This window comes from Trachemys scripta, chromosome 22 (assembly GCF_013100865.1).
Source record: "Trachemys scripta elegans isolate TJP31775 chromosome 22, CAS_Tse_1.0, whole genome shotgun sequence".
Lineage (NCBI taxonomy): Eukaryota > Metazoa > Chordata > Testudines > Emydidae > Trachemys > Trachemys scripta.
In genome coordinates this window covers 2663604-2676546 of record NC_048319.1, presented here as the reverse complement: position 1 = coordinate 2676546, position 12943 = coordinate 2663604, and the positions used below count along the sequence as shown (strand labels likewise).

At 60.7% G+C, this 12943-nt stretch overlaps 1 protein-coding gene across 5 annotated transcripts in view; it reads right to left on the bottom strand.

The window, feature by feature from the left end:
* The window catches only part of NCAN (neurocan), a 58150-nt gene that overhangs the window by 21890 nt on the left and 23317 nt on the right, over positions 1 to 12943 (bottom strand). For 4 of the 5 annotated variants that reach the window (XM_034755398.1, XM_034755400.1, XM_034755396.1 and 1 more), the window contains exons 3-7: positions 12169 to 12343; positions 10821 to 10948; positions 9399 to 9692; positions 7353 to 8474; positions 3328 to 5217 (exon numbers count right to left, since the gene is read on the bottom strand). In XM_034755398.1, coding sequence (XP_034611289.1) covers positions 3328 to 5217; positions 7353 to 8474; positions 9399 to 9692; positions 10821 to 10948; positions 12169 to 12343 — 3609 coding nt within the window. The remainder of the gene's footprint in view (positions 1 to 3327; positions 5218 to 7352; positions 8475 to 9398; positions 9693 to 10820; positions 10949 to 12168; positions 12344 to 12943) is intronic. The other variant, XM_034755397.1, reaches the window with a different exon arrangement.

Sequence of the window (12943 nt, the reverse complement as noted above, 5' to 3'; positions counted from 1 at the left end):
TGCCGCCAGTTCCCACAACACGGCAGGGGATGCGCCATCCCCGCTAGCTATGGGAATGGAGCAGAGACACTGCTGGAGAACTGCCAGTAAAGCGGGCGCTGAGCGCGTGGGTGAAGGCGCGCTGCACCCTGGGTGGTGATGGAGGGTGAGTGGGCATGCTGGAGCCAGGGGCAGGAATAGGGAAGAACAGCTCCGCTTTGAGTGTTTGTGTCTCTTGTTATAAATCCACCAAGACCCAGTGACAGGGGGCTAACCATAGGAGAGAAAGAAAGAAAGAAAGAAAGAAAGAAAGAAAAAGAATCAACATCTCTTTCCAGGCCAAGCAGTGTCTTGGCCTCGTGAAACCCCGCCCTCTCGGAGCTGTAAGTGGTTTACCAGGAAGATGTGTTCAAAAGCAAAGCCCCAAGTGCACCTTATTAAAACCATCTCACATCTTGCCCTGGGCTCGCTGGGACCTATTAGCAGGGATGCAGGGGGGCCCGGGCCTGCCCATCAGTATGCAGGAGAGCACAGCCCCCCTTTCCCAGGTGCTGTTCTGTGGCCAGCTCGGATTTGTAGGTAGTGGAGGGTCCCCTGGATCTCGACACCGCTAAGGCCAGTGTGGAGAATGCTGAGGCTGCAGCACAAGGCTGATGGGCGGGTAAATTCCAGACCTATGAAAGGCAGCATTCTGGGGCCAGGCTCCATGCGCCGTTCACCAAAAACGCCCTACAGGGCTGAGCAGAGCGACCCCTGCAGAGGGAGGGACATGCCTGGGGCTTCTCTATTGGGGTTTATAGACATGCACCAGGTGGCTCCACCCAGGGTGAGGCGCTCTCTGCTGCCTGCACTATTGTGGGAGACCCAGCCTGGATAAGGTGAGGAGGTTACTCTGGGACTGGACCGTAGCCAGGGCTACCTATCCCCTGGCTGAGCCACCCAGCAACCCTGCAGCATGGCCAGCTTCCACGCAGGGATGTCTCTGCAGTCTGGGCTGGCTTGGCCAGGGAGCTGCTAGGATGGGGGAGCAAGGGACAGAGGCCAGGAGGGTGGGTCTGCACAGGGGGTGTGTGGTGGTGGGGGGCAGTTTGGGGAAGGGACCTGCCTGGCTCACTCCACAGGCCGGCAAGGAGGGACACTGAGTGTTATACCCACAGCCGTGACATGGGGAAACTCCTGTCCCTGGGAAGTTCTACCACATCATAATCTGGTTTTGCCCCCAAACGTGACAAAAAAAGTCACCATCCGGGAATTTTTCATGAAATGAAACAGTCCAAAACTATTTGGTTTTGAACGTATTGTTTGGACTGTTCATTGATGACATTACAGGCGAGCACGGTGCAACATATTGACAGCAAAGTCTGAAGGATAAAACGGAAACGAAAAGTTTCCGGTGAAAATGTAGATGAAATTGTTACGTTCCTGCAAAACATTTCAATTTCATGGAATCAGCATTTTCCAATGGAAAATTTCTGGCTGGCTCTTGTAACTAAGAGGCCAGTTCATCCAGGCCTAGCGAGAACCAAGCTGCAGCCCCCACCCACAGTCAGCGCTGGGGAAAGAAACCCACCTGGGTCAGGTCAAGAGCTGGGGCAGTGGGGAGGGTTGGGGAATCGCTCCAGGTAGGAGTCTGTCTGACCTACCTCCCCCCTGGGGGGAGCTGACTGCTCCCCCTACCCCCCAGCATTAGCACGGCCACAGGACAGAGTCTGTGTTGCCCCAGAAACAATATGATCGTGCCAGGTTCCTGCCAGGTGTGCCAGGGCAGAGGGGTGAGGTGCCACAGTGCATTTGCCCATCAGGGAGCTGTTTGCAGGGGCTCGGCCCAGCAGCAGCTCCAGCTCCCAGCGCTGACCCATATTTCACCAGCACGCTCCTTTCCCAGCAGCGTAGGAACCTCAGACTGCTGAATATTAACCGTGTTGACTTTCCCGCCTCTCAGTGGCTCCAAATTTTAAATATAGTTGTTGTCTTTCTCCCAGCTACTAAAAGTCTTTGGATGCTAAATATTCCCTGCCAGGAGCTGCCTCTCTAGCTATTATTATTAGCAACTGCAAATATTAAATATTTAAAAGCCTGGGTTCCCGGCTCGCTCTAACAGCACCAGGCTATGCCTGCAGCCCCGTCGTGGGTGGAAGGAGAGCTCTGTATAAAACTCAGCACCGAGGAAATTGGTGCTAATAAAATAAATCCCCCTGAACCCTGGCCTTAACATTGAATCAATCTCTCTGTATCCTAGTGTGTCTATCCGTTGGGCTGTTTATCTGTCGCCCTTCCTAGAGTCTAGTCTTTCTCTCCCGAAATCCTAACCTATCTATCCCAATACACCCCCTTTATCTGTCATCTATCCAGCTATCCATCCCCCTCCCCACCCTGCTATCACCTAAAATCCTAGTAACTCTCTCTCCATCCCTAGAGCCTAGTGGCTCTATCGACTCGGTTTTCTCTATTGTTCTCGCGCTCTCTCCGAAGGCCCCTGGTTTTTAGCAGCCGGGCAGACTTGCTCGCTGAGCTACGCACAAGGACTCTGCTGAGTTTCCCCCTCGGCGGATCCAGCATGCCAGGAGGCTGCCAGCTCGGAGGAGAAGCGGAGGCTATTTTTTGCCGACTTGACTGTATCCGAGTTGCATTTCATCAGCGGCGCTGCTCAGTTGGAGAACCTCTGCGTAGGGCGCGAGGGTGGCTGCACAGGAAGCAGAGCCAAGAAACTGCTCCTTGTTCCATGAGAGATGGGGGCCTCGCCCTTTGCCTGGGCTGGGTCATGCATCCCCAGACGTCCCCCATGACTTCATCAGGCTTTTGGTCAGGCCCTGGGATGGAGGGAGGAGAAGTGCAGGGGTGGGGTGCAGCTACCCAGAAACCTGGGATCAGGAGCAGCAGTGGGCAGGGGAAGAGAAATGTGTGTGTGTGAGGGGGGGACACACAGAATGGCATCTTGCAATGTGCAGACTGCTTCCTCCCTCGGAACTGAGTGGCTTCTGAGGGACTGGCTTTGCCAGTCCGGCTGTGAAGACCTGGGTTCAAATCCTGGGAAAGCTCCTAGGGTTTCAGGAATGGCAGGCAAGCAACACAGCTACCACACTGTGTAGCACAATTCAGCATGACTGAGGGGCATCGGCAGAGCTGGAGGGGGAGCCCAGGTCTGGGACAGCAGAGGGGCTGTGGGTCGGGATTGAGGGGCATCGGCAGAGCTGGAGGGGGAGCCCAGGACTGGGATAGGAGGAGCGGGCTATGGGTTGGGAGTGGGGGGCCCAGCTCTTGCTCGTGCTCTGCCTGGCTCCAGCAGGTGCCACCACCCCTGAGCTCCCAGCATGGGCCCCGTTCCCGGCTCTGCGGGCCACCACTTACCCAGTGTGCTGGCCTTGCTCTCCCCTCTCCAGGCCGGGCTCTCCTTCTCCCCCACAAAGGGCAGCGCTTGCTCCTCTCCGCTCCCGCTGTCCGCCAGCGAAAGCCCCGGGGCCTCAGCCAGGATGCCCTCTTGGGCTATGTCAATCACGGGCTGGAGAATGAATCTGTCCGGCTCCGCCTCGGGTACCTCGAAGGCCTGGCTGGTGGGCACGGCGGGCTCCAGGACGCCTTCCTCCCGGGACCCGGCAACCAGCGGGGACAAATCAGTGGGCAAGCTGGGCAGGGGGTCCTGAGGGCCGGCGCTCACCCTCGGCCATTGTTCCAGCGGGGGCGGCCCAGCTGCAGAGCCCCACAGTGTCGGGGGCTCCTCCCTCTTGGTTTCCCCTGAGACATCCTCCGCGTTGGGCTCTGTGCGGCTTGCAGCAGGCGGTGCGGAGGGTGAGCTCTCCAGTCCCGTGGCACCGGTGGCTCCTGGCAGCCCGGTCATTGCGACAGCAGCCTGGGCTGGTCCTGCTGCAGGGGCTCGGTTAGCAACTGCGCCGGGGAGTGTGGGACCCGGTGCGGGGGAGTGGGCAGGCTCCGTGATTGCCAGCCATGGCTGTAGGAGGCTGATGGCTGCTGCCGCCATCTGCCCCCTCCTGGTCACCGGCCAGTTGGTCCCTGCCGGCTTGTAGGGGCCCAGAGCCACGGTCTGGGTGGTGCCAAAAGGGAGTGTAGGGGGACCCACAGACTGCTCCGCTGACCCGTCTCCGGACAGCGCTGCAGCCAAGTACACGTCCTCGCCCTCCCCCTCCAGCTCCTGTGGCCGTGGCTGGCTGGCTGCCATTGCCCAGGCTGGGCTGGGCTGCGTGGCAGGTTCGCGGCTGGCCGGCTCGCTGTCCCTGGCTGGAAACTGGGCTGGTGCCACCCGAGGGTCAGAGCGGGCGGGTTCTGGGGATGGAATCTCCTCGGCGGGATGAGTGACGGCGCCTTCGCCTTGCAGCTCGGCCCGTTCATCCTCGGCACGCTCGTCTCTCAGCTCCCGGGCTGGGCCAGGCAGGCTGGGCAGCGTTTCCTCCGTGCCCGGGGGTTCATCCAGAGACTCCAGGCCCAGAGCCCTGTGGGCGTCCATGCCAGCTCGCTCTCTGGGATCCTTGGAGCCAGAGCTCTCGGTGCTGGCTGCTGGGCTGCCAGCGTGGCCAGCCAAGGAAATGAACCTCTCCGTAAAGCTCACGGCTTTGCCCTTCCTCTCCGGGAAGCTGTACTCTGCAGTGCCGCTGCCTTCACTGTCCCCGGGGTGGGGATGGGCGGAGGGGGGCGCCCCCGGATCCTCAGTGTGGGGGGGGAGAAGTGCATGCAGGTGGGCCCTGGGGAGGGCAGGTAGTGGCAGGATGGGGGTGGCACCCTCCTCACTGGAGGTGACCTCCCCAGAGGAATCCTCCGCCTCCTCCTCAGGGGGTGGCAGCCCCAAGCCCCCCGCCTGGGGGTAGTCGCCTCGGACGCTGGAGCTGGGGAGTGGAGGGTCGAGAGCAGCCTCCTGTAGGGGACTGAGAGCGTCTCCTGGGGTCAGGGTGCCGGCCGGGAGCAGAGACATCCCACTGGCTGCCGGCGTCGGGGTGCTGTCAGAGCTCCAGTCCCGTCTTCCCTCCTCCGCGCTGGCTGCTGTCTCTGCCGCCCTCCGAGTACCCATCAGTGACTCTCCCACCCCGCTGGTGTCGGCCGCATGCTCTGCCCAAGGACTGTCGCTGGCCGGGGCCTGGTCAGTGGGAGCCCAGCGGCTGTGCTGGGGGAGCGGCGGTGTCAGGTGGAGGGTCCATTCCGGCAGTTCTTTCTGGCTGGGAGCGGATGGTGAGGAGGGCGCTGGGGCTGTCCCCGTCTGCGGGTGCCATGGGTGTGTTGATTCCCTTTGCTCTGCAAAAAGCCGGAGATGTTGGTTAGCAGAAGGCCCTGGGGCATGGGCAAGGGAGCAGCGAGGGGGCATGGATCACACAACCAGCTACACCAGGAGCCCCCCTTCTAAATACAATAATCAGACAACAGCAGGACCCACGCAGGCCAAAGGGAAGGGCCCAATCCTGGCAGTGCAGGGCTTTGACTGCAGAACTCCCATTGGGCCCATCCTGGCTCCTGGTCTCAGCAGGGTCGGGGGGAGAATCTGCCATGCGCTGGGGGTGTTATTCATCGCTAGGGCAGCAGGGGAGAGACACAGCAGCCAGCTGAGTCCTGGTCATTTGGCTTCCCAGTCCCTCCCCCCCGCCGCCCCGAGTCCCATACTAGTCATTATGGATGAGGAGTTGTTAAGCACAGATGATGTGCTCGGAGCTGTACAAGACCCGATGCCCCGAGTGGAGAGCCCCACCCACACAGGAGCAACGACCGCCGGTAACCACTGTGGCGCTCATTGCCAAGGCCCGTCTCAGTGCTGGGATGGTCTGACTGTAAACGCTCGGGTCTTGGTGGGCTAGTGCAGAACGCGGAGATGTTTCATGTTGGCAGAGGGGAAGGGGTGGGTGGGTGGGTCACAGCACAGTCATAGGAGTCAGGACTCCTGGGTTCTCTTCCTGGCTCTGGAAGGGGAGTGTTGTCTGGTGGTTAGAGCAGGGAGGGCTGGCTCTCTATAGGACTCCGACACAGTCTCACCTAGGGCCAAATTTTCAAACCAGGCAGGGATGTGGTGTCATGGACGGAGCTGTGCCTGACGTGCCGACACAGCCACCGCATTTGTGCATGTACATCAGCTACGTGCACGTGCGAACGGTCAGACGGGGCTACTGCACCTGCGTGTGTGAGAATCATTTGTGCAAATTCAATACGCAAAACGTACCACCGCTTTCGGCCACATGCCCTGGCTGTGCCCTGCTCCTCAGCCGTGGGCCAGGAGCTCTCAGGGGCAGGCGGTGGGTCTACAACATGGGGGGATCCTGGGACAGAAAGCACCATCGGTGCACAAGGGTCTGAGGAGAGGTGCTATTGAGTGGCTGGACGCCCATCGCCCCGGCCCCTCTCCTTGGGGAGCTCTCAATTTACACAGCCCCGCTCTGCACTGCCACATCATCACAAGGACTTGATAATGGCCTTTAATGATGAGCAGCAGCAGATCCCGGCTAGGCAAGGTTGCCATGGCTACTGGCTCCTCATCACTCAGGCAACATCTGGGGAGGAGGCTCCCCCACTCTGAAGGCCTCGTTAGTTGCCAGGTGATGGGGGGGGGGGCTGCACATGATGCTCTCTCTCCTGGCGGGGGAGGGGAGACAGCCCTTTGTCCAGGGGAGGCTCCCTCAGGTGTGTGTGTGTGTGTGTGGGGGGGGGAAATGTGGGAGATGGGGTGGAGAAGGGGGCAGGAAGGGCTCAGGTCACCAACAGTCCCTGGGAGCAGGGGGTGGTGGGAAGTGAGAGCAAGGGAGTTGTTTATACAGCCAGTGAATTCAGTGCAGATGGGAGGGGGTGGGAGGAAGGGAGGGGTGCCCTTGCATGGGGAGAGGGAGTCTGTGGATTAGGAGGGAAGGGGGCAGAGTGAGTGCGGGGGGAGGTGGCTGGTGTTGTATTGTTGGGGCTCTCTGGCTCACTGCCCCCACCTCCCTGAGCCCCTCACAGGGACCTGATCTTGTCTGTGCCGCGCCTGGCCCGACGGGGACCCCTCATCTCGGTCGGCGCCCGCCCCGTGCCCGGCCCAACGGCGGGCCCCCCATCTCGCCTGGGGTCTGTGAGGCTCCCAGCACGACGGGGCCCCGATCCTTGGGAGTGTAGATGCTCCGATGATGATACAGCGAACAAGAAGTCAGACCAGGGTAGAGCAGGAGTAACCCTGTGGACATCAGTGGAATTGCAGGTGTAATGAGCAGACTAGACCGTGGTCAGAATGGGGTGAAATTGGCACGACTGGGTGGGAAACGCTTCTCTCTGTCTAGATACAAATCGCTCAGCTCATGGGGCTGCCCTGGCAAACACATGGGCAGATGATCAGTCCTGTATTATAAAGCTACAGCGGCCACAAAGAATTCCACTTCACCCCCTGCCTCGGATAGAGGTTAATTAGAGATACTCACTGTAGCCGACCTGCCCCTCGGCCTGCCCATCCACTTCGTTGGAGAGGGGGTAGGCGCCTTCCCCTGCGTGGGCCTTGGCGGTGGGCTTGGCCGCAGGGAGGATCTCGACCGCGTTGTCCACTCTGCCTTTCATCTCCTGCGCCAGGCCAGGGGCAGGCGTGAGGCCCCCCCAAGCATTGCCGTCCATGCCCTGGGCTTGTCCCTCGCGCTGCAGTTGGAAGTAGCGGCCGTTCAGCCCCGAGGAGATGCTCTTCTTGGTGGATTCGGGGCCTTGGGGCAGATGGCTGGGTTCATCCGGAGCAGCGGGGCTTGGCTGCTCGGGCTTGTTGGCAGCAGATGATGCCCCCATGCTATCCTGGGCCACGGTGCTAGCGACTCCTTCCTGGGGGAGCTCTGGGGCAGGGCTTTGGGAAGGTGGCTGCGGATCAGCTGACAGGGGCCCCCACGTGATGCCAGTGTGCCAGGTTGGCTGGAAGGCATCGGTGGTTTCCCCCAGGGCTGGGGCGTCTCTTTCCTCAGAGGACAACTGGCTGGGGCCAGGTGTCTCCTCCCAGCGGCCTGTGGTGAAGCCCAGCGGCTCGCAGGCTCTCTGGTCGCTGCTCGCCCCATGCGCTGGTGCCTGGTCGACCATATTCAGAGACTGATCTTCCCCTGGCTCAGCCGGAAAGGAGACTGAAGAGGGTTTCGGAGACACAGTCTCAGCCAGAACCCCGGCCCCGTCCAGAATGGGAGCTACCGTGGCTGCTGCCCTCTCGGATCCCACCTGGGGCGGCGTCGGGTCTTTCCCGGCTGGGCTAGCCGTCACCAGCTGCAGCTGCTCGTCCTCCGTCAGGACTGGCCCCAGCAGCTTGTGCCGCAGGGTGTAGCGATCGCGGGTGATCTCCTTGGAGTCCCCGGACACGCTGGGGTCCTCGCGCTCCTTGGGGATCAGCTCGTTTCGCGCCAGAGGCAGCCGCTCCTCGGCATGCTCCACCAAGACGTTGTCAATGCCCAGAGGGTCAGGCCCCGCCGGCTCCAACCCATCCAGATCCTGCTCCGGCTGCCCGCGGTCCAGCCTGCTCTTTGTTTTCTCAGGACTCAACTCGTCTGGTTTCTTCTGTGACGGGGAAGGCTGCTGACCTGCTGCAAAGAGATGAACGAGGAGCTGACACAGGCTGCTCTGATCCAAATGGACAGAGATGAGAACCGGGCGTGTGCTAACAAGGACTCAGTGGGATTCACCCAGCAAGGGCAGGAAGCCCCCCTGCGAACCAGGCCTGGACCCAGAGCCAGGTGAAACCCGGGGGCCTGGAAGTCTCGTTTGGCTCCGGCCCCTACGGGGTTGCAGGAGCATTGGGGAGATGAAGCCTTATGAGTGAGCGTGAGGGGTGGGGGGCACAGGAATGCCAGAACGAGCCCGTTTCCTGTTTGAATCACTAATGGACAGTGTGAGAGGCAGCTGACCAAGCGATTTGCACCATCCCCAGGGAGTAATGGAGGGATCTCCGAGCCAGCGCTGGAGTTGTTAACGGAGGGATCACCACATGCAGAGCAGGGCCGTGGAACAGGTGGGGAACCGAGACATGGGAGGTGTGTAAAGGGATTCAGAGTCATGTGGAGGAGGTGGCGCAGGGACAGGCAGGCACGAGAGCTGTGGGGTGGATGGGTGACGCAGGGATAGGCGGGCACCAGGGTTGCGGGGTGAGAGGGTGATGCAGGGACAGGTGGGCACCAGGGTTGTGGGGCGGGTGGGTGGTGCAGGGATAGGTACGCACGAGAGCTGTGGGGTGGGTGGGTGATGCAGGGATAGGTACGCACGAGAGCTGTGGGGTGGGTGGGTGATGCAGGGATAGGCGGGCACCAGGGTTGTGGGGTGAGTGGGTGACACTGGGACAGGTGTGCACCAGGGTCATGGGGAGGCGGCGATGCAGGGACAGGCAGGCACCAGGATTGGGAGGTGGGTGGGTGGTTTTAATGACACGGAGGGTGATTCTGGATCAGGAACTGGGCAGGCCCATCACCCCGGTCTGATCGGTCCCCGGAAGGGACGCACTCACTCCTACCTACCTTTGTAGCAGTAGGCGTCAAACTTTGAGGCTGGGTCCGGGAAGCCTGTCCGGTTGGGGAACTGGTACACGGTCCTCACGCCCGGCTCGTCCCCGCCACATTTTTTACGTGGGGTCCTGATTGGGTAGCGGACGCTTCCGTCTGCCAGCCAGCCTGGGTCGCACTGGTCCAAACCATCCCTCCAGGCTAAGTACAACTGGCCCGTGGTGGCTAGCGAGGCCCCCCGGTTCTGGCAGTGCTTCCTGGCTCCCTGAGACGTCAGCCGTCCGGGCGTGGAGACGTAGAACACTTTCCCTGCCAGGGGAAGAAAAGCCCATTGATACATACAGCTCACCAGTCACCCAGCAGTGCAGCCACCTCTGGGGTGGAATGCAACCGGAGCTTAACAGTGCTGTATAACAGCTGGGATGTGAACTGAAGCCTGGTGGTGCAACAGAGCCATTGACTTTACTAGAGTGATGCTGACTTACACCAGGTAAGGATCTGGGCCTCTTGCATCCAAGGGATGGCAGGTTCATGCTGGCATCCAGCCAAGATATGTGAGCTGGCCCTGCCTAGGCCTGGGAATCTTTGCTATCACTCAGCACCCCACCTTCCCCTCTCATCTGAAAGAAATCCCCTCTAGCAGCACAGCGCCCGCTGTCATCCTACCGGGGAACTGGGGCAGAACTGGCTCCGGAGGGCAAACATCCCCACCACTTGCTGAGAGACGCTTGGGTCTCCCCTCCAAGCGCTGACCAGGCCTACTCCTGCTTAGCTTGCAAGGCCTGCCACAGCACAAATCCCAGGGGCAGAGGGGGTGCAGCTGTAGCATCCCTGAGCCACCCCACTGCTCAAGGTCACCAGAAAGGCTTCAGGTGCAAAGAGGCAATAAATTCTCCTTTGCTCCATTTGCTGACACGGCCGTGAAATCAGCATCCGTCAGCCCGGGGAGCTCGGAGCAGAGGAATGCATTTTTAAAGTCTTCATTGCTTAAGCAATAAGGCACAGCCAGGTGCACAGTGCTCCTCGGTTTATCACCGTCCCCTGGGGGCGGCATGCAGCCAGCGGTGCGTCGCCAATCAATCAGGAGCCGCCCGGCGCTGGCTGAGGACCGGCCCTCAGGGAGCCTTTTATTGACTCTCAAAGAGCAGCAGGGGAGGCTGCGGGTGGAGGGGAGATGGCCAGGGCTTGGCACCAAGGAGCCTGCTCCCTGCCCTGAACCTCTTGGGGTAGAAATCCTCCTGGCTTCTCTGCACCCAGCAGGGACTGGGGACCCTGCCAGAGAGACACTCCCAGCCCAGAGGTGCCGGGGGAAATAACTGCCCCCCTCCAGTCATGTCCCAGACCCACTTCCCAGCCCCTGAAAGCAGGCGGCAGGAGGGGCCCTTTGGGGCTGCCTAGGGAAGCGTCGTCGGGAAGGGGCCCACGCCCCAGGCTTGCCTTGTAGCTCCCTGGCGTAGCAGTAGACGTCATAGGCTTCGCTGGCTTCCCGCTCCCCATAGCTGCGGATGCCCGGGAGGCTGCTGCGGTCTCCGTAGCAGCCAGGTCTGGAGAGCGTGATGGGGTACCTGTGGGGAGCAGGTGCAGAGCAGCGGTCATGGGCCTGGATCAGCCCTTGTCCTGCCTGTCCCACAAGCCTCGGACAGCCACAGAACAGATGCTCCCTCCGTGCGGCTATGCTTTAAAGCAGGAAGCATAGAGTGCAAAGGGAGAGATGGGGGGGGGGGGGGTCACAGCTTCACAGCATCCCCACCGGTGTCTGGAAGGAGCTGGGGTGGGGGTAGGGGCCCGGTGTCTCTTCAGGGGGCCCTTTGACAGCAGAGATGCCAAGCCCCGGCTCTCCAAATTTGTGACAGATCTGGCTGCATGACACTCAGGCGGCGGCACATTGATCTCGCAGAGAATCACTCGCCACGGGGAACCGCGCTGGAATCAAGCAGCCGTCACTTTGATTCAGGTCAGAAGCTGAGGGTGTCTGATGGCAATTTTAATGATAACGGAGAAGAGGTGGAGGGGGGAAAAATCTCTTGATATAGAGGAGAGCCGGGGGCCCAGGGGGATGGAGACAGGCTCAGGGAGAGATGGAGAGGGGCAGGGGGGAGCTGGAGGTGTTCAGATGGGAGATGTAAGTGCAGATCTGTGTCCTGCACCCAAAGGAGAACTGTCCCCTGTTTGCTAACAGCAGAAGAGCAGCCGCAAAGTGCTTGGCAGGGATTAACCACCTTCCACCCCCCACGCTCAGGCTGGTCAGGGTCATTCTCCCCAGGGTCATTTGTGGATGGAGCAGGGACATGACTCACTCAAGGTCACACAGCGAGTCAGTGGCAGAGATGGGAGCAGATCTGTGTATATGGGACAGGCCCGCGTGTGGAAAGGCACCACTGTGCACCAGTTACCAAGCCCCTGGCCTGATCTGCAGACACAAGGGTGTTTTGCACACACATTTTTTGCACGCGCGGGAACCTGCTTTGGGCAGATTTTGCAGGCAGCTGCTATCTGAATTATGGCTCAGTGACTGCGGCTTAGCTGGGTCAGGGCTGTGTTACGGGAGCCTGGGCCCACAGGGAAATAGGGATCTAGGGTCTCCAAAGGAGGGATACAACATCACATCGTTCCCAGGACTCCGGTGCTGCCAGGCGAGGGGCGAGATGTAGAAACGAAGCAGCCGCGTCACACTGTGAAGTGGTCCCATAGTCCCACCCCCATCACCGAGCGGCCACTCTCCCATAGGGCTACTCCCCGAGCCGCCTCCTGACAGCGCCCAGGATCCGGAGGCTCCCCCGTTTACCGGACGGTCCGGTCGGCCAGCCAACCAGCATCGCAGTTGTCGTAGCCGTCTTCGAAGGCAGCCTGCAGGTGACTCGGGGAGGCGATGATGGCGGAGTTTTCCTGGCAGGTGCGCTGGGCCTCGGGGAAGGTCAGCGCGTAGCGGTTGCTGGCGGCTCGGTAGTGGAACACCACGCCTGGGGAGAAGGGGACATGCGGGGCGTGACCAGGGGACAATGCCGATGGGGGCTGTGCAGGGAGGAAGGAGCCCCCCCTCCCTCCAATCAGCCCAGAGACAGTTTGTCTTAGGGACAAAGTAAATTCTACGCTGGTGAAAGGGGCTGGATTGATAGCCCTGGAGCCTGCCGTTTGCTGTTTATCCACAGAGAAGGTGTTTGCCCAAAGTGACACAGTGACAGAGCTGGGGACATAAGGCAGCTGTCTGGATTCTCAGCCTCCCCGATCACACTCACCTCGCAGCACTGGGAATAGAACCCAGGCGTCCTGGCTCCCAGCCCCCTCTGCTTTAACCCACTAGACCCCTCTCCCCTCCCGGAGCCAGTAACAGACCCCTGGAGTCCTGGCTCCCAGCCCCCTCTGCTTAGGGTTACCATTCGTCCGGATTTACCCGGACATGTCCTCCTTTTGTGTGCTAAAAATAGCGTCCGGGGGAATTTGTAAAGCACTCACAATGTCCGGGATTTCCCCCTCCCCCGGCAGAGCGAGCGGCTGGGAGGGCTGCAGGAAAGTCCTGGGCTGGACTCCGGAGCAGCTTCCTCCTCCCACCCCCCCCTCCC